A 21,131-nucleotide genomic window follows, 5' to 3' on the forward strand; every position below is an offset into this window, starting at 1 on the left:
ATTGTCTTATACCAAAGGTGTTTTGTATAGTAGATAGTTATTGTGTATTGCGGTAAAATGAATAGAATATAATTAATTGAATAAATATCTCAAAATTGATAAAAAATTTCATAATGCGAAAAAATTTGAGAAACACTAAAATGTAAAAGTAATTGAATATGTATATATACACATATACACTCCCAAATAAATAATAATGGAACTTTTGAATGTTTTATAATTTTAATTTATTATTCTTGAAAACTAAAATATTTTATGTCTTTTCTTGTGTTTTAATTCAGAATCATTCATTCTTTGACCTCAAATAATTCTTCCTTGAGCACTGTCGGAGATGAGTTGGAAAAATAACCTTAGATGACAATATTTACTAAAACGATAAAATCTCAAGAAACTAACACGTTTTGTATATCAAGTTAATAGTAGTATTTAAAAAGGTACAATATCTTTGAAAAGGTGTTTTGTTAATTAGTGAGCTCTAATTATTGGACACACTCCTTCTAAGCTGATGTGAACTAAATTCATAATTTTCTTCATCTACATGAACATCCTCATTCATCCCACATTCATCTCATATTCATTCAAATGTGACGAAAATATCCCATCACCATTTGCAAAAGGATGAATACGAGCAAACAGACGAACGATATTCATCCACATCCATCGACGCGGTAAAGAAAGAAGGACGCCAGCGGATTCAGAGGATTCCTCCAGATATGGATGGATGAAATGGGAACGAATGAATTCGGCGCGCGTCGGGGCAGGAAGCCGAGCAGTTTGAAAGCGCCGAAACCACTACTCCATCCTTTTCTTTTTTTGAAGAGGATGATGATGGTGCATGTGTGCGTCGCCACTCTCACAGCTTCATGCCGATCTCATGTTCCTCATGTGCATTGTCACACATAATCTTGTGGCGAATTTCTATGCTCGCACGCTCTGTTATTTAGGAATTTTTTTTAAGATCTTATTCACGCAGAATCCGAGACAAAATTTATTACTCGTCCTGTATTCAGAGGGTGTCCTTCTCGACAGATCTCTTGAAAACCATAACACTATTTGAGTCAAGCTTTGTCGCAGCATGTGGGTTTTCCGCGGGGGATGCTTGTAAACAGTGAGATACGAACACATGCAATTATCTGAATTGTATGGCAAATTTTATAATGATCTTCACCTTATCCGCTCCAGTCTAGGGCCAAGGTGTGGGAGGTCAGTGTTTGTGTTTGTGTGTGGGAGATTAAGGGATTGAATAGTTGGAAGGATAGACGGATTTGTTGTTGAACGTGGAATTTGAATTGCGAATTGCTACAAGTGGCTGTCACTGCTTGATTTTTTTATTTTTTTTATTTTTTTTATTTTTGGGTTTTGATTCTTGATTTTGGGGATCGATGGAAGCTGGCATGGTAGGACGAGCGATGGAGTTTTGAGTGAAGTTCGGAGGCAATGGAGAAGTGAAGACTGTGATACGATATTAACGCGTAACGTGAGGCGTGGGTGAAGTGGGGTAGATTAAAGTTTTGAGGAGTCCGAGGAACTGTGCTCAGCGCGGGACTGGAAGAACATTGATGATAAGTTAAAAGAAATTAGAGTTACTCTCGCATTGATAGTTTATTAGACATGGATATTTTGGGAGAGGGGAACTGCGACCTTCTCAACTTCGACCAAGAGGATGATAACTTGCTGGGAATAAGTCCTACAGAGCTCTGTTTAGGTGTGTCTCCATCATCGCCGTCAATGTTGCCGTGCATTATGACGCTAGGATCAATGGAAGACCTGGAGAATCATTTTGGTGAGTTTACTGATAATTGAGATTGGTACTTGCCTGTGTTGTAATAATTAGGTCGTCATTTTCATAACAATAAAGATAGGTGGCATTCAATGGAAACTTGCGCGAAGCGCATTACTCTTCATGATTGATCATGATGTCCTCTGTAATCCACCAAACGATCTAGTATTTGGTGGAGATTACTGTCCCAGCTGCCTGATACTTCCCATCTTTCCTCCATGAATAGTACCATGTTTCCATTATTTTTGAGTCTTACGGAGGCCCTCAACTTGCCTCAAATGCAGGCGAAGAGAAAAATATGCGTGCGTCAGATTCCAGTGCGACATTGGCGTCACTACCTTCCAGGTCACATGTGATTCCAAGTTCTGTATTGTCTGTGCTGAATTTCAATGAGATGAACCAGCGCAGAATCGAGGAACTGTGGTCCAAGAAGGGAATTGGAATTAAAGGTGCGTTGTAGACGACCTGGACATAGGCCAGTTTTGCAGGGCTTAAGAACTGGAAGAGGAGGCACCTTGTGGACGACAGAATCCAGACCATAAGTTTAAACTGTAGTGTATTAGCAATTCTACTCAAACAAATCCAATCCTACTCTTCACGATTTTTAGTCAGTCGTAAAGACAATGGCATAGATCGTAGCGAACTCCAATACCAAGTCACTGTTTTCTGTCGTCTAGATTGAACACCTCAGCCGGCTTGCATTCCTGAAACTACATCTATAACAGCCATTTTACTCTGTAACTAACTTCTTCCCTACAGACCTGCAATTCTGTACCCTTCGCTTTGAAGAATTTCAGCTACAGCGTGAGATGCACAGTCATACTCAGGAAGCTGAATTAGGAATCTTCTGCAGAGTCAATGCAAATCGATGGTATTTGCGAGACTTCACCTGTGAAAAATTCTGGAAACCTCACAAGTCAACATGGCAGGAGTTACCTCGACATTGAAAATGAGCAGGATGGAGGAACCTCTGAGAAGGGAGAAGGCGAACCTACTCTTCTCCGTAAAACTAGGAGGAGGCTATCAACAACACTACGAAAATCTCTAGCCTGGGATAAAGCATTTTCTACAGATGAAGGTAACCTTCGTCTAGTCTCGCCACTAGCCGCTTACTCTTCTCTTGATCACGGTCTGAAAGCAGCTTCTGGGTCTTTTATAATGTTCGAAATCATTCCACTGTTCCACGCTGATCTTCCTTGGAAATAATGTCGGATTTTGTCTCTAACTCATGCAGGTGTGCTGGATAATGATGAATTATTTGCGGGGTTAGCAACCATTTCGGATGGGCCACAAAATGTGATTGCATCATTTGAAGAGAGGAGTACGCCTACCAAATCACAAATTAGACCAGAAGTAAGTTCCGAAGCGAAAACCGAAGTGAGGCTTGAATTGCGACCAGAAGCGGAATTGGAAGTGAGGCCGCAAAATTTGAGAACCGTACTGAGACCAAAATCCAGACCTGCATCGAAATCAAAGCCCCAGCAAGGTCAGTTTTAAGTCTTACACTCGTTTTCAAATATCCCTTTTTTTCAAGGGACTGACATTAGGCTGCACGTCGTTCTTGTAGACCTTTTGCACTCGACTTCCCTTCGGCCAGTGCGTCAAATTCAAACAGGATCACAGGCATTTTCAAGTGCATCTTCCAGAGTGGCAGCAACGTCTCAGTGGTTCCCCTCAATACCATTATCAACTAACTTCTCAAAATTAGGAAAACAACTCGGAGGCGCTTGTAGTCCCACTATTGAGCATACCCACGGGACGAATCCCTGTGTAAGTCTTCCCTATTTATGTGCAGAGCATGTTTTTAAGTTCAGATGATCTAGATTAACCCGCCTTTTTATTTTTTATTTTTTTCTCTTTTAATTCTCTTAAACAATCTGATCAGCAGATGAAGGAGCCACCCAACACATGCATAGCTCATGAAGCAAGACCTGTTGCGTTGAAAATAGCCCACGAAGCACCATCGCAAATGGAACCCTGGGCCCGGCTACCAACAACCAGGAAGGTGCAGGATAAGCCTTTGGAGGAGATTCACAAGGTGAAGCAAATAAAGAAGGTAGAGCTTAACCCTTCGATGGAGATGCAGAAGATGAAGCAACCTAAGGAGGCACATGCAACTAAGCAAGTCAAGAAATTAGAGGTCAAGCCTGTAGAGGAAACACAAAAACTTAGGCAACCTTTCCTGAACAGGAGTATGTCTACGCCCAATTTACCCGACTCCCCTTCCACACCATGTCGCAAGGTCTCATCTATGCCCAAGAAGATGACGGAGACACGGGAGAAAGTGATGGCAGGTGCAGTATCTGCCTCACTGATTGATTTTCTGTTTCTGAATTTGAACAGTTTCTTCATTCAAGTTGGTGCGAGATTTTGAAAATTCCATACCAATTCGTGTCGACAATCTTTAGTGAATGTGACAGAGCATGCGCCAACTGTTTTCAAAGAACCTTCCTTGTCCCATATTCACCCTGTGGACAACACGTTAATTCTATCTACCGTGCCGGAAGTTAAAGCTTCAAATCGGATGAGATCAAATGCAGCAGCTACGAAAGGATCTTCTACGCAAGCCTCTTCTCTAGTGAGAAGCAAGAGTGCATGTGCAATTCCTGGGCAGCCAAAAGCTACCTCCTTGGGCCATGCGAGGGGGTTTACACCTTCTGCACCTCCACCGAAAGTTCATCCTTTGGAGCCGGTTGGAAGACCGACTAGTTTACGCAGACCTCCCAAGCTCGGCTTCTTTGATGTGGTGTGTTTCTTCTTCCTCTTATACTATTGCCGTCGTGACAGAGTCGATGTGAACAGTCATGCCTGGTGCATTAAACTTTCTTTTGATAGGCCCAACAAGGATCATCGATCATTTTACGTATACTGACTTGATGTAAATTCATATCCACCTCGATTCTACAGAAATAATTCTTAGAATTAGGAATGTGCCCAACTTGACTGCCGTCTTGCTGGGGGTACTGCGAAAGAAGCACAGTTTATGCATCCATTTCAAAGGTTCAGCTCCATCATGCAGGGTAGGGCTTCATCTGCTAAACAGAAAGCTGCAGTGGCTTCTCAACCTTTCCAAGGCATCCAACATGTAAGGTCAGGAAGTGAGGCATCTACACCAATTCCATTGACATTAAACCGATTGCATGAACTGGCGGCTGTGACAGTCTTGTCTCCTATTCCCAGTGCTCCTCTTTTGAGAAACGGTGTGGCTTCTGTGCCCTCTTCTCCGAAAAGAATTCATGTCATACATCCCAGCCCTTCGAAGTGTTCTTCCACCACAATCACTAGAGCCTCCTCTCCAATTATTGAAAGAGTTGCTCTTCCAGTATACTATTCAGGTATTGGACATGCCACGCAATTTCCAGAAACTCACCACCTTCTAGCAAAGAAGATGGTGATTGAGAATGGAAATGGTGGCGTTTGTACAGCTCCTCATTTGTCCGGAATGGACTCCTTCAAGCTTCCAGAGGTAATGCTTGGTCCTACAGAGCTTGATAAGGAACCAGCCGGACTTTCTCATGTGAGATTCGCAACAACCCGGACCAAGCGCGATTCAGTCGTCCCTCTAGCTCTGGGTATCGAGGATCTTACCCGAAGTGGCTCAAGATTGGAAACGGGCGAAAATGAAACTGACGACAACAATATGCATGCGGGGCTACAGACTTCCGACTGTTCTGAAGTCTACTCTTCTTTACCTCTATTGGGGTCAAACAGCCATGTTTTTGAAATCTCCGCATCCAAAAACTCCGAGCGCAGTAGCTCCATAGAGACTTCCGAAGTATTATCCCAAACTTGTGATGAACTAAAGACCGAAGGCAGTTTTCTGAAATCAAGTCTTCAATATTGCGGCAATTTGATTAACAAACCTTTATGTCTTGCAAGCTCTGATCATCAAAATAATCAAGATTTTGCTTATCATCCTGGAAAGGTTTTCGCCATGAATTCCAAAACTACTCTGGAGACATCGTTGCCCAACGTTCAGTTGACTGTTGTTCAGGGACTAACTACAGCTGTAACCTCCTTTGAGCAGACCAGCAAGGCAACCAGGGACAGCGATTTACCACATGCAGCTTGTCCTACGACACCGGCTAACAGGGACTCCTCACGGAACATCAGCGCACAGCTACCGGGGCAATTTGAATGTTTACAAAGCACGAGTTTCAGGGAAACCTCTGTTAATGCGAATGCATCTGGAGATTCACTTGTGGCTTCTAGCAAGTTCGTTCGCAGGTGTAGCCAGCGGCAGCCATGGCAGTGCCCTGGCGGTAAATTCGGCAGCGATGCATCACCAAACTTTTGTCCACCTACCTTTGCTTCTGGGAAGCATCTTAGATCAGCTTCTCCTACCTATGCTCCAGACGTTGGTGGCACTTTTGAAATTTTAACACTGAAGGGTCCCAAAAATGTCCGTTGTGGTCGCACTTCAGGCAGCTCATTAAAGGTGGTCAGAACGATTCTTGAGTTCGGAAGCCCAACTTCACAGTGGTGCGACTGGCCGGTTCTTGGAGGCGTTTTCTCTGAATACCAGATATCAGGATCCAGTGAGGAGAAACCAGCCGATTATCAACGCGTATTAACTAAGCAGCATTCAACGGATGTGCTATTGAACTGTCCAATGAGTGATCTAAGTACTTCAGCGAACATCATGTTTGCTGAGATGGATGCTGGATTTATCGATGATTCAATTGGACTTAATCGGAGAGAAGTATGCGGTTTAGCCAAGAAAGAAAAAGGTTCATCCATGTTCTCCTTCGCAAGAAAAGCTTTTTCGCGGTTGACATCATCTCCAACTCTTACAGAACCATCGACACAGAATGATAGAGAAACAGCTAGACCGCACCAAACCAGTCCTCGATTCAGTAGATCTGGACGTAACCACATATGTCCTGCAATTGAGCCCATCACGGTCTCACCTTTCTCAGAATCTAGAATCTGTGAGCTGGAGGCAGCTGGATCGGTAAGTTTCTCACGTTGTTTCTTTGAGTGTTTAGGTCATACCCTGAGTGATGGTACCTCTCCTATGCGTTATAAATGCTCTTGCAAATCATATCCATGCTTGTAGGGACTTTTGGAGAAGAAAACTGAAACAGTACAGGGTTCTATACCAGATAAAGTTGTACCAAACACCAATCCTTGGTCTCCTGCACGTGAATTCATTCCCAAATGCAGAATCTTTCTCAGGAGTTCTTCACATCAGGAGTGATGACTGACTGCCAACGCAACGGACTTTCCCATATATCAATGGCATATTCTCACGTTTTCAATGATCATGGTGATGTCGTCTGTGCAGTTTAAGAAGAATGAGAAACCGCCGGATCCGTTTGACCGAACCAAGCCCAAGTACATGAGCACTAGCCTTGTATCCTCATAATTCGTCTGGTTGTCTTACCTGTAAAGTTTTAGTAACGTTAAGAATGCCACCAGCTAGTTGATGACCATAACATTTAATCTTTCACGCGCCGCCCATTTTACGTATTTTGCACTGGTTAATGACCTCAGGATCCAACTCACATGCATCGTGAGGGGTTTACCTAGAATCATGCTTTCCATCGGTAAGGCACTTTGTTTCCTGCATTCACAGCTTTGCGTGTATCGTACAGAACCGTTTGCACATTGGAGGTTCCTACCTACACATGTTTTGTATACTAAGGCTGACAAAGGTACTGAGCTCTCCAATCCCTCGTCAGATTTTCTTGTGTCTGGGTTTCCGAACATAAATTTTCTTTCGTGCAGCCAACACACAAGATCAGTGCATCGTGATGTTCTGTGTACGCCCTTGCAATTGGAGATAAGTCGAAATCCTTTGTTGCAGCATGCATGGTTTTCTTCCTGCCAGTGGCTGGGAACCAGAGCAAGGAGGCCTAGTAAAATCAAACTTCGGAACGTTGGTCGAGCAAAGGAATTCTGCTCCTCATTCTCCTGCTAATCCAATTCTATTCTTTTGGTGTGTTGAGCTGTAAAGCAGATTGTGCTTAGAGAACTTTTAATTATTATTTCCACTTCACCTTCGTCTGGGTCGAATTCCTAACAAACATTTTTATCCTTTGCTTTTTGATAATGTAATCCGTTGGCTGTGATCGATACCTCCACCTCTCAAATTTTGGGTACACAGTAGCCCTTGAGAGGGTGAAAATATGTGGCCTTTTTGATATGAAGAGACAAAAAATAAAATATTTGCATGTAGAATTTTTGTAGACATTTTTTAAATTGATCACCTAGGAGCAATTTGGGCATGCTTCATGTTCTTTGATTACACCACAAGGATGCTAGCAGTCAGATAGAAACAATGTAGCATTGTGCGACAAGGTACAAAATGGACATTAATTCATGTTGCAAGTACAAATGCATCAGAACAAGGGAGATATGGAATTTTGTGGAATTTTTGTTATATATTCAACAAGTTTTAGCTTGTGGTACGAAGTGTATTGTACTATTCATCACTCCTCTGTAAGTGGGACTTAATTCTTTACTAAAATACGGCCTAATATATCTCTAAAAGTAAGAAACTTATCTCTAAGAAGAGATTTTGTGAAGATATTTTCTACCATCTATTCTATGAAAGAATATTTCAATTTAATTTGTCATTTTTCTACATATTGTCTCATAAAATGATTTTATGTATTCTAGTGCTTTGTATAACCATGGTGTGTTGGATTATTTGATAATAGCAATAGCATTTTGGTTATCTTTATAAATAAAGATCTTCTCTAATTTGAGAATGTCATAATTTCTTAATATTTTATAGAGCAACAAAGTTTTCCTTCCTGTAATGGCCAAAGGTACATATTCTACCTCTATTAATAAAGCAAAAACTAATGATTGCTTCTTGCTTGACCAAGTGATAATTGCACCACCTAATATAAATATATAATTGTCCATTGAATAATATATCTTCACACAACTTGCTCCATCAACATTATTATAGCCCATAAGTTGCAAACTTACTTCTTTGCCTTCATATTATAATATCAAATTTTTTGTTCCTTGCAAGTAATAAAATATTTATTTAATCCTTCAATATACATCATATATGAATAAAGGTTTAATTTTGAGTGCTTCCAACTAAATTTCAATAAAGAGCCATCTATACTCTTATTCCATTGGCATCTAAATGACTTACAAAGCTATACAAAGTCTTTAGCAATTGCAACATCTTACCATTGTGTTCAAGTAGAATTTATAATCTTTCTAAGATGTCTTTTTTGTAAAGTTTAATATTCAAATAAATTAAAATGAAGTCAAGTTGCAACATATTTCAATCAAAGATACTAGCAATTACAACAAATATGCAAATTGTTGCAAGACATATTACATGGATTATCAATTGCAACAAATATGCAAATTATTGCAAGACATATTTTATGGATTATCAATTGCAACAAATATACAAAGAATCAAGTTCTTTTGTCATAGCATGGCTCCACTCTTTGCAAAGAGGTGAACTCATTGCTTATTCAAATTTTTTTTATTTTGTATATTTATTAACATAAATAATATCTATTGTTTCAATTGTCATGTCAAAATCTCTTCAAAATTATTGTCATTTTTTCAAGGCATGTAACATATCTTCTTGTCACCACAATATTCACTAACTTAATTCTACCTATGTAATGACATCTTCATAGTAGAACTTCAATGGTTGCTTCTACTTTTAGTTGATAGAACTCCATTACTTCTATTAATATAGGCTTTGCCTCCTTGTCAACTATTTCTCCACCAAATTCATCATGTATAGGTAATTTTAAGGCTTGAGATTTGGATATTTTTTATTCACGTAGACATTGAAGATCAAGCAAACCAAGCTTATTTTCATAATTTCCATCTTCTCCATTCATCTCTTAAAAAATCAATGACTCACCAAATAATTCATCCTTGTCATAAAATAAAAAAATCACATCTCAATTAAGAATTATTTCATATCTTTTTGCTACATCTGAATGTCTAACAAAAATATCTTTTTTTTCATTTGAATCAAACTTTTGATGCTTTTTTTTTTATTATGTAATAAACATTAAGCTAATCAAAATAATAAATATATTAAATAAAAAGATTTTTACTATAGAAAATTTTATGTTGTGTCTTACTACTAAGTCTTGTAAGTAGAAGACAATTACAAATCCATATCACAAACTTAGTAGCAAATGCATAATATTGATAATCTAACTTGATATTATTTAAGAGTATTTGTACTCCTTAAAAGATAGTATGTATTATATCACATATTATAGGAATCCAATGTACATCCTTCATAAATACAAGAATATGTTTTTTTTAAAGTCTAAAATTATAAAATATATCTCACTTTAATCTTATGATTTGTTGATGCCACCATCATAGCCTTAGAGTTGGATGGTCATATTTTTATTGAAGTTAAAAGCTTACTCTTGTCTCTTTAAATATGTAAATTTTTAATACTATTAATATAAATATAATGATGTAATTAAGACAACAATGCAATCTTTACTTATAATTTATATGATACCTCTTAAGTTGAAAAAACAAAAACAACATCAATACTTATCATGCCATTGCTATTCATTCTAAGACACTTTGCATTACCTTGTAAATGTTCTTTTTGTCAATAATTCCTAAAAGTACTTTTGAACTTCTCAATCATGATTTTTTTTTTTTTTTTTTTTTTTTTTTTTTGTTACGGATGTTGCTTCATTAAATCTTGCTTCCTTCCTACAAGTATTGCTAAGGCAAAAACTAGAGAATTAATTTTTTTATTATCTTTGTATCTCCTTTTCTAAGAATATAAATTATATTACTTTCTTTGTAATTTCTTCTTGTTTCTTCAATAATATTGATTGAACAAGTGGATTCTATAATTTTAGTAATATAATAAGTATAAGAAATATAACACTTTATTTATCCATATTACCACCATATTTAATATATTGATTTTTAAAATAAAAAAAATCTCTAAAAAAACTCTTTATAGATTCTCCATCAACGTACTAAAGATTGTAAAGTTTCTTCATTAAAAAGATCTTTTCAAGGACTTATTAATCTCAGCTAAAATATCCCATATCTTCTTTGTTATCTTACATTTGCATATATGAATCAATTACAAAGGCTTAACATTGAAAGCAATCAATACTTGTACTTCTGCTTGTCAGAGACATACATATTTATTTAGATAAGAAGTATAATTTTTAATCTATATAAAAAATAAATATAGATAAATTTGATAACATCTTATGTCATAGCTTCTTAAAAGCTTTATAGATGTAATTTTAATTTTAAACATGTTAATAGTTGATTAGTAGGTTTGAAACTTGGCCAACAAATTAGCCACATTGTCATATTATAACACAACTATATGGTGAAAATATTAAAAAAATTTATTTTTAATTTATTATAATATAATTATATAGTGAAAATATAAATAAATTTTATTTTTAATTAATATTCAATCTTGTTAGTTCAATAAGAATTCAAAGAAATTAAGAAAGGCTTTATGAAATTCTCTTATATTATTTATTTATTTTAATAGCTAATAAATAAAAATTAATTATCAAATTTTCTTCTTAAGTTATAGAATTTTTTATTATCTTAAAATAGCTATAAATTGATAAAAATAAGATAGATGAGATAAATAATTCATATGGTTGAAATTACGTTATAGATAATCATAGGGTCGTGCTTAAAAATCTCTAGGATAGGTTGGATTGATACCCAAAAATGACCAATTGCCAACTAGGATCAAAATCAAATCTTAAAGTACAAAGCTATGCACTAACAGAGGTTCAAGGATTTTTTTGCAAATCAAAGAGTGGAATTCGGGAGAAGACTTTATAGTGTTTCTTAAAACATCAATTATAAGGAATTTGAGTTTTTAAAAACTTTGTACAAGCTTTACAAAGCTAAGATTTTTTTAACTTATTCTAGATTTTATAAAATAAAATAGGATTTTTAATTTAAATAATTTTGTAAGTTTTGTAGCAAATCTATAAGTTAAATTTTTTGAAGTTGTGAGTATATTTGCAATAAATATATGTTATAAATTTGAGCTTAATTAGATAGTTGGATTGGAGGTTATTAAAATTCAAGTGGATAAAAGTCTCAAAAATTGGATTTTTATGCCTAGTAAGGTTATCTAAGATTCTTAATAATTTTCTAATTGGATTGAAATGATTTTTATTAGAACTAATAGTTAACTTAATTTTTAATACTTTTGCAAAATTTGAAAATAAGTTAATAATTTAATTAGGAATTATTACTATTGGAAGATCAACATTAAGGTCAAAGATGGAAACAAGCTAATATCTAAGTGGATTATGATGTTTTTCTCCCATTTTGTAAGTTCAATTCTCTTAAAATTTATTGTGCTTATTTTTAACTAAGAGATTTAGAAATGTGTAAAATTTGAAGTAAAATCAATAATTTAGTCAATAGATATTGAGATTCTAAAACAACCCTAGGGTTGATTTGAATTGATTAGGTTTTAGTTAGGATTTGGTTTACGCTTTAAGATTTAATTAGGATATGATTTAGATTTTAGAATTTGATTAGGATTGATTTTAGGATTTATGGTCTACTTAGGATTGGTTTAAAATTTAGGATTTTTTAAATATTTCTTTAAGATTCTTGTGGATTTTTTAAAGATTTCTTTGGAATTTATTTAATATTTCTTTAGAATTTTTTAAAGATTCTTATAGATTTTTTAAAATTTTATTTAGGATTTTTTTAAATATTTATTTATTTATCTTTTATTTTCTTTTAGATTTCTTTAGGTTTCTTTAGGATTTCTTTATTATTTTTTTTATGATTTTTTTAGAAATTTTTAAGGATTTTTTTGTATTTTTTTGATAATTTATTTAAAAGTTTAATTAGATTTGATCAATGTTTGATTTTTTTTTTAAGCTTTAATTACAACTTATATGTGATTTTATTAGAGTTGTTAGAACTTGCTGTTGCAAATTTCTTTTATCTTCTATAGCCAAGTGTCTAATGCATTCTCAAACAAGTCTTCACATAATATAATATATTTGGTGAATCTGATATAAAAACTTGAGGTGACAAGTATTAGAGTTTTTATATTTTTATTTTTATATAATGGAAAACAAGAATAAGAGTTTTGAAGGAGCTATAGGACAAACTTCAAGTGGAGCTTCTAGTAGAGTTTCTATTAAAGGATAAGGTATGTACATGGATCTAACTATTGCAAGTATCTTTCATGCTTTTACATTGTCTATACAACAATAGTAAAGCAATGTTTACAAGGAGTCTTTGGCAACCAAAGTATTGCAAGCAATGGTTAACAAAGTTGACCAATTTAATGGAAGAGACATTTCAAAATATTTAAGATGTTATATGTAAGAAATGGAATTAAATTGGATTTTTGAGAAGAAGATGATTGAACTATATGGACTTGCTATAATACTAGAGATAAATAAATATATTATATTAATTATAAAGTATTATAAAAATTTATGGATATCATTTTTATATATAGTGACTCAAAAAATTATTTCAATGTTGACATATTTTAGAAAGAATGGCATATTATAGATGAATTGTAGTAAATGATGATACGTGGTTTATATAGCAAATAAAACACACTTTTATAGCTACCAAATGTGCCTCGGTTGAAAAGAATCCATCAAATAATTGTGGAACTATAATCAATCCAATTTAGAATAGTATTGAAACATTTTTTTGAATGTGATATCCAATTACATATCAGTACTTTGTAAGATCTCTTTTGGCCTTAATAACTACTTCCAACCTCCTAGGCATAATTTCTATTAACTTTTGGCATAAATATTTTTTAATATTATTTCATTCTTTAGCTATTCTTTCCTATAATTTTCAAATTTTATTTGGTTTTATTTTTTAGGTGTTGAGCTGGCATTTGAGATGCTCCCAAAGATGTTTAATGGGATTAAGATCAGGAGAGTGAGTAGGACAATCTATTATTTTAATTCCATAATAATCAAATTACTTCCATGTTAGTTTTGAGTTATGATTAGAGCCAATATCTTGCTAAATAATCACCTCTTCAAAAATTTCAGATTCTTTGATATTAGAGAGCACGTTTTTTTTAAAAAATTCTACAAATTGCTACGCATCCATCCTCCCTTCAACCTTTGTGATCTTTCCAATCCCATTCCATCCTATACAATGTGATACTATTATATTTCTATCCTCATGCTTAAGTATTTCTTGGATCTTCTTGTCAAGTAAAGACTAATCTTTTTGTTTCCACATCCACTTTCTACCATCTGATCCAAATCTATTGATATTTGTCTCATCTAACTAAATAATCTTCTTCCAATCCTCCATAGTTTATTTCTTGTACTTCAAACTAAAATCCAAGAATTGCTTCTAATGGTAGATAGATAGTAGTGTTTTTTTTTTTTCTTTACCATGGCTTTTATATTTTATTTCTTGAAAATACTTCAAATGGTTTGGATTGATACATGATTGTTGATAATATTGCTGAAGTTTTTAGCAACCTCAACAACATTTTTAGCCTTCCCATTATTGATTTGGCAAATGTTTATCCTTTCATCTACTACAATGAGCTTCTTTGGTCAATCTAATTTAAGATTCTTTCTATTAAAAGTGATTTTTTGATAGCTTATAGATAGTAACTTTATTACAACCAAGTTCAAAAGTAATTTAGTCATAAGAATTTCGAGAATGAAGAAAAACAAAGATGATGTTGTCTTAGAGAGAAGGAAGAATGGATCTCATAGTTATTCAAGGAATTGTTAAGGATACAAGAATCTGACAAAAAATTAGTCAAGATTAAAGACAAAGAATAAAATTGATAGCAAAAGTAGTTTCAAAAACTCTTATTTATACTATAATGAAGATTACAAAAGTCTATGGTACTTTCTATTGAATTTTTTAAAAGTTAAAGAAGTTTTTAATAGTCTAAAGAAGCTTTTAGAAGTCTAAAGCAGCTTCTAAAAGCCTATGGAACTTTCTAAAAGATTGTGGGAGATTCTACAAGTATCCAGAAGGTTTTAAAAATTTGTAGAAGATTTTAGAAGGTCGTAGAATGTGATAATTTGGAATATGTATGTACTAACAATTGTGATTAAGAATGGTGCATTTATAACTACTAATATGTATTAATGATGTCATTAGATTAGTAGTGATATTTTTATAGTAAATTTGATGATGATAGAATACTATAATATTGAGTAATTAATAGAATCCAAAAATTAAACACCACACTCAAAAAATTGTTTTAATACTACTTCAAATTAGATTAGTCATAGCTCCATAATTATTTAATGGATTCTTTTTAATCTAGATTCATTTGGTATTTATAAAGGAGTACTTTATTTGCTATACAAACCACGTCTTATTATTCACTACAATTCATCTATAATATACCATTTTTTCTAAAAATATGTCAATATTAAAATATTTTTTTGAATCATTGTACATTAAAAGATGAATATTTTTTTAAAAAAAATAATTATATTATTAAGAAATTATTTCTAGAATAGATTGAGCAACCTAATAAGAATTTATAAGCAATGGAATTATTAAAAGAATTTGAAAGGTAGTATTTTTAATTATTGAAGGTAGAAAAGTTAATATTGGAGCTAAATAAAGTTGAATTATTTTTTTAAGCTACCATTGGAGAATTATAAGAAAAATTAGAATTGCTTCTTGAAGACAAAAAAGAAGATGAAGGATTGACAAAAAAGTTGAAAAATATTGAAAATGATATAGATTTACTTACAAAACAAGAAAAGAGGAAGAAAAGGATTAATATTCTAAGAGTAGTATAAGCACCTAAAATTCAAGTATATACAATATGACCAAAAATACCTATTATTTACTCTCTAGTATCTATATCAAAGAAAGAAGGTATGAAACTTGATGAAATTATACATGGAATGGAAGAACTTTAAATCAAATTGGCAGGACTTGAAAAAAAGACTTCTACAAAAAATTTGAAGATTGTTTCTAAATAAGAATATGTACAAAGATGTATTTGGTATAATAATATTTTTTATATTAGAAATAATTGCAATGAATTTAATAATATAATGCAATAAAGAGTTTTTTTTCAAAAAGATAAGAAGGTGGCATTAAAAGATATAAAAGACCTTTTCAAAACTAGTTTTGTTAGGTGAGATATGAGAGCATTGATTTAAGACTATTTCAAAGTACATAGAGTAGTAATACAAGAAAGTGCAAGTTATAGTGCTAAGGTAGATGATGACTTTGATGGAGGTATAGAGACAAGTAGATTTTGGACTTTTGTTATTTTTATAATATAAAAAGAAAAAATACCTCAAAAAATATTATTGAGAATTGTAGGTACAATACATAATACAATAGACTGAAGTGATCATGTAGAGGTTCTTTCAGTTTATGAATATATATCAAGGACATAAATCTTGAAGAAAGAAAATCCTTAATACATTCTTGTGTCACTGAAGAGAACTCAAAAATCACTCAAAAGGTGATGTAATATTAAACTAGAATGGCTATTGTCAAAAACAAGAAAATTAGAAAGTCTTGAAGTAAGACTAGAGACTAAAAAGGCATTGACAAGAGTAAAGAAGGCTTCACTCTTGCCTCTATATATACTCTCTAATTAAGAGTTATGTAGCAATATTCTATAGGACCTCCAATATGTGTTGACTTTGTTAGACACATGTCCTAACTTGCAAGACAAGTTATCTATATATGTGCCACATAGTTAGCTTGTTTCACAAGCTACTACATGGAATTAACTTGTTGACTAAGTTTCTAACCTACAAAGACATTTAAAGTCAAAATTGCATCTATTAAGCTTCTAGGAAGCTTTTATAAAAGACTTTATGAGATTAATTTATATTTACCTACTTCTACCTAATCATATAAGTAATAATTGGAATAAATATATATATATATATATATATATATATATATATATATATATCCATGACATTACCTTTCCTTCTAGGGACAAGTTCTTTAAGGAGCAATCATCATCTTTCATGGATCTTACAATTCTACATCTTAGTTTTGATGGATATTGTCAATAAAAAGCTTTAACTCTTTTTGTTGCATTTGCAAGATTCTTTGCATTCACTAATATCATATCCGTACTAATGAACAAGATATTTCAACCTATTTCAGTGTCATCTTGAATCTAAGTCTTCTTCTACCTTAAACTCTTGATTATTATCCACTTCTATAAGAGAAGGTAGCATTTGTCTTCTTCTCAAGATAGATCTTCATAAACTCCAATAGATATAATCGATAAGCAATATAATTGATTTATTCACAAATAAGAAAAGGTCCCAACCTACAATAATCCAACTTATTACAAGGACAAGTAGTCTTGATATTGCAACAAAATAACTATATCTTTTCACCTATGTTGAATTGTGGTTGTTCCTTGTGATATGCATCTACATTGGTTTTTTGTCATTCTTGAGCTTCTTTTAATTGTGTCTTCATTATTGCATGTAGCTCTGATAAATGATTTATTAAATCTTCTTTCACAAGATTATCAATTTTTAAAAAGTCAAAAGTATCAAGTCATGGATGATAATCATAATTAGAAAAGAAAGATGTTTATTAAATAGAAAAATGTACCAAATTATTGTATGCAAACTCTGTCAATGGCAAAAGAATTGTCCAATCATTTTAATGATCGTTGATGATATATCTCAAATATTGCTTTAAAACTTATTTCATCCATTTTGTTTATCCATCAGTTTGAAGATGAAAAGCTAAAGAGAACTTTATATCCACCTTTAGAATCTTGAATAGGATTTTTAAAAATCTTGATACAAATTGAGTCCTCTTATCTAATATAATATCTTTTGGCAATCCATAATAATGATAGATATTATCAATGAAAAACTTAGCTGTTTCTTCACCTAAAATGAATTTTGTACATTATATAAAATGTGCCATTTTGGTGAATTTATCTATAATTATAAATATAGAGTTATATAAACTTGAACTTGAAAGATCTATAATAAAATCCATAGAAATGGAAGACCATGGTTGTTCAAGTATAGATAATAGTTGAAGAAGTCCATAGGATTGATGAAGAAGAGTTTTTGATCTTGAAAAAATGTCAAATGACTAGACAAAGTCTTTTACCACCTTTCACATTTATAGCCACCAAAAATCTTTGGATATAAGCTCTAAAGTCTTTTTGTATCTAAAATATCTTGATATTGGAAAGTCATAACACACTTGAAGAACATGTAAATGTGCTTCTACTTTTGGAATATATAGGTGTCTTTCAAAGTAGAATATGTTATTCTTAAACTTGAACTTTCAAATATCATGAGACTTAGAAGAAAGATCCTTCATATCTAAATAAGAAAATCAGAGGACATACTTAATTGAATTTATTTGACAAACGTCAAATCAATAGTCAATGTTGATTTTATTACTTAAAGATGAAAATGCTTTGGCTTCAAGAAGATTATCCTATCTTAATTAAAAGATATGTCTTCTTCTTTTGGTGCAAGATAAGAGTGTCTAGAAAAAGCATTTGATAAATCTTTTTTTTTTAGATTGATATGTGATCTTGAAATCAAATCTTGATAATGACATGCTCCAACAAGGTTAGCAATGATTCAAAACATGTGTCAATATGAAATATTTAAGGTTCTTGAGATTTGTATATATTATAATTGGATTTGAAGTGCCTTTTAGATAATGATGCCATTTTTAAAATAAATTCATAATTGTAAGAAGTTCTTTGGTATGGATTTCATAATTAATCTTGATCACTAAAAATTTCCTAAAATAAAAAGCTATTAGATGGAATTTTTTATTTATTTCTAATTATGACAATACTGCATCCAAGACAAAGTCTGATGCATTTTTTTCTATAAAAAAATACTTTAAAAAAGTCAACACAATATAAAGTTGGTATAAAAGTAAATTCCTTCTTTAAAGCTTCAAACAATGCTTTGGCTTCTTTATTCCACTTAAGTTTGTCTTTATAAGTCAAATGTATAAGTAGAGCTGGAATTTGAAAAAAGTTTTTGATAAAGATTTGATAATAATTGGCAAAGCTCAAAAAGTATTATACATCTCTTATTGTTCTTGGAATCTTTCAATCTATGATAGTTTGGACCTTCTTTGGTTCCATCATAAGGCCTTTATTAGAAATAATGTATCTCAAAAAATCAACTTGAGTAGTATGGAATACACACTTTTTTATCTTTGCATATAATCCTGCATGTCTTAATTTTTGTAATATACAATGAATATGAATTTCATGCTCTTTTATATTTTTAGAATAGATTAAAATATTTTCTAAATAACAAACAAAAAAATCATCAAAAAATTCATGAAAGACATCATTCATTAGATGTTGAAAAGTAACTGATACATTTGTGAATCTAAAAGGCATGACATTATATTCAAAATGTCCAAACCTAGTTCAAAAAGTAATCTTCTATCCATTTCTTTCTTTGATGCAGACCAAGTTATATGCTCCTCATAGATCTATTTTTCTATAGATCTTTATTTGATTTAATTGATTAAGAAGTCCTAAAATAAAAGGTAGAGGATACATATTTTTGATGGTGATCTTATTAAGTCCTCAATAATCCACACACATCTGCAGAGATCCGTCTTTTTTCTTTACAAATAAGATAGGAGTGTCAGTTGGAGATTTAGAATGGCATATAAAGTTCTTAGCCAAGTTTTGATCAATGTACTCTTTTAGTGTAGCCAACTCATTTAGTGATAGGCTATAGATTGGTCCAAATAGTGGTTGAGTTCCTTCTTGAAGATTGATGGTACAATCATAAAGACAATGCTTTGAAAGAATATTTATATTTTTTTAAAAAAAATATCTTAAAAAACTTAATACTTGTTAGGAATATCACTTGATATCTTCTCACCATCAGCAATAGACATGGCATATATAGCAAAAGATGGCCCTTTTATTTGTGATATGCATGAAAGATCTTGAACTTACTAATAAAAGTTTGGATATATTGGACTTATGGATTTTTACTTGCCTAGCAAGACCTTAAGCTAAACTATGGGAGAAATCAAGATTACAAGAAATACAATCTAAAGATTCTATCTTTGTAACCATGATAATCTTGAAATAATTGAGTTAAAAGGAGATTTAATCACATTAAATATTATTAAACTATTGTGACCACTAATTGCTATATCTATAGGAATAGTTTCATATGTAAAATCCCTAGAAGATAATAAATGTCCATCTATTACTTCTACATGTACATGTTTGATTTTCTTAACTTAAGCTGAGGCTCCTAAATTCAACAAGGCTAAGACTTTGTAATTTTTTGGTCCTAAATAGACTTCTATTATAAAACAAGGTGAAGAATAAAAAGAGAGAATATGACCTTTACTAGATGTTGCACATAATTCCAACCGCATAATCTCTATTGTAGTTGAAGCAACTTATTTTTTGATATATTATCTTCTTTGGTCATAATACTTTTCATTTTGTAATTACCTTGTTTTTTTAGATAATGTTGAATAGTATGTTTAGTTTCTCCACAATATAAGCTTAAGCCTTCTTGACATTGTCAACTCTTTTTCTACTCTGTAAGGAGTTTAAAACATATTGTATTAATTTGTATTGATTTTGGCTTTGATAAATAAGTTTCTAAAAACTTAGGAACTACCGTCATTATTTGATTTGTTCTTCTTTAGCCATATCTTTGTTCTTGACGTCTTTTAAATAATCAATTGTCACATACAATGGCTTGAGCAATAAATTATTCTAAAGATTTTGTCTTTGGTATTGTAAATCTATTTTTACTTCCGCTAAGAGTAGCATCCATAATCTTTCCTTCTATAAATAATTCAAACAAATTCAAAAAATTAAATTAGAGGAGGATAATCTACAATATTTAATAAAATTTTCCACAAAGTAGGATAATCTACTCTCTTTAAGAAAGCTTATCTAAAAGACTTTATGAGATTAATGTATATTTACCTACTTCTATCTAATTATATAAGTAATGATTATAGTAAATGTATATGTCTGTGATAATATATTTCTAAGATCCAACATAAAGCCTTGATAGAAGAAAAAAAGCAAGAAAATTTTGATGATATAAGAAAAAGAAATTTTTTTAAGAAGCAAATTTGAAGAAACAAGGCTCATGAAGTGACTTCATAAGAATTATCTACAAAGAATACTTTAATGACATTAGAAGAAAAAAAAATAAAAAATAAAAGATAAAGATAAATTAATAGCTTATAAATTACTTTTTGATATTGAAGTAGCAATAGGTTTAAAAGGAGTGTTGAAAGAATGTGTACTAAATGCTAAGATGGAGTTCATATTGAAAGAAATTTTAAGAATTATAAAAAAGAAATTTCATAATGTTATTATTGATATCATTAAAAAAAAGAAATAATTAAT

General features: G+C 32.2%; 1 protein-coding gene across 13 annotated transcripts; it reads left to right on the forward strand.

Moving 5' to 3' along the window:
- The first annotated feature begins 796 nt into the window (after window positions 1-796).
- On the forward strand, window positions 797-8,212 carry LOC112277440 (uncharacterized). 13 transcript variants are annotated; one of them, XM_073531400.2, is made up of 11 exons: window positions 797-1,783; window positions 2,065-2,229; window positions 2,634-2,858; window positions 3,015-3,266; window positions 3,348-3,550; window positions 3,666-4,074; window positions 4,189-4,526; window positions 4,800-6,734; window positions 7,068-7,117; window positions 7,378-7,437; window positions 7,590-8,212. In XM_073531400.2, exons 1-10 carry the CDS (start codon window positions 1,612-1,614, stop codon window positions 7,424-7,426), a joined length of 3,798 nt encoding a protein of 1,265 aa, XP_073387501.1. In that variant the 5' UTR covers window positions 797-1,611; the 3' UTR covers window positions 7,427-7,437; window positions 7,590-8,212. The 13 variants fall into 13 exon arrangements, with proteins under 13 accessions (XP_073387501.1, XP_073387492.1, XP_073387495.1 ...); XM_073531391.2 differs by lacking the exon at window positions 7,378-7,437 and having other exon boundaries at window positions 797-1,203; window positions 1,390-1,783; window positions 7,511-8,212; XM_073531394.2 differs by lacking the exon at window positions 7,378-7,437 and having other exon boundaries at window positions 797-1,203; window positions 1,402-1,783; window positions 7,511-8,212.
- The last annotated feature ends 12,919 nt before the right edge of the window (window positions 8,213-21,131 follow it).

This window comes from Physcomitrium patens, chromosome 25 (assembly GCF_059467195.1).
Source record: "Physcomitrium patens ecotype Gransden chromosome 25, ASM5946719v1, whole genome shotgun sequence".
Taxonomy (NCBI): domain Eukaryota; kingdom Viridiplantae; phylum Streptophyta; class Bryopsida; order Funariales; family Funariaceae; genus Physcomitrium; species Physcomitrium patens.

Excerpts from the sequence above, each read along its gene's own strand:
- LOC112277440 (XM_073531391.2), top strand. The coding sequence starts at position 1,612 with ATGGATATTTTGGGAGAGGGGAACTGCGACCTTCTCAACTTCGACCAA. Across the intron at positions 2,859-3,014 it reads AGCATTTTCTACAGATGAAG|GTGTGCTGGATAATGATGAA; the intron begins GTAACCTTCGTC and ends TAACTCATGCAG. Across the intron at positions 7,118-7,510 it reads TTTGACCGAACCAAGCCCAA|CCAACACACAAGATCAGTGC; the intron begins GTACATGAGCAC and ends TCTTTCGTGCAG.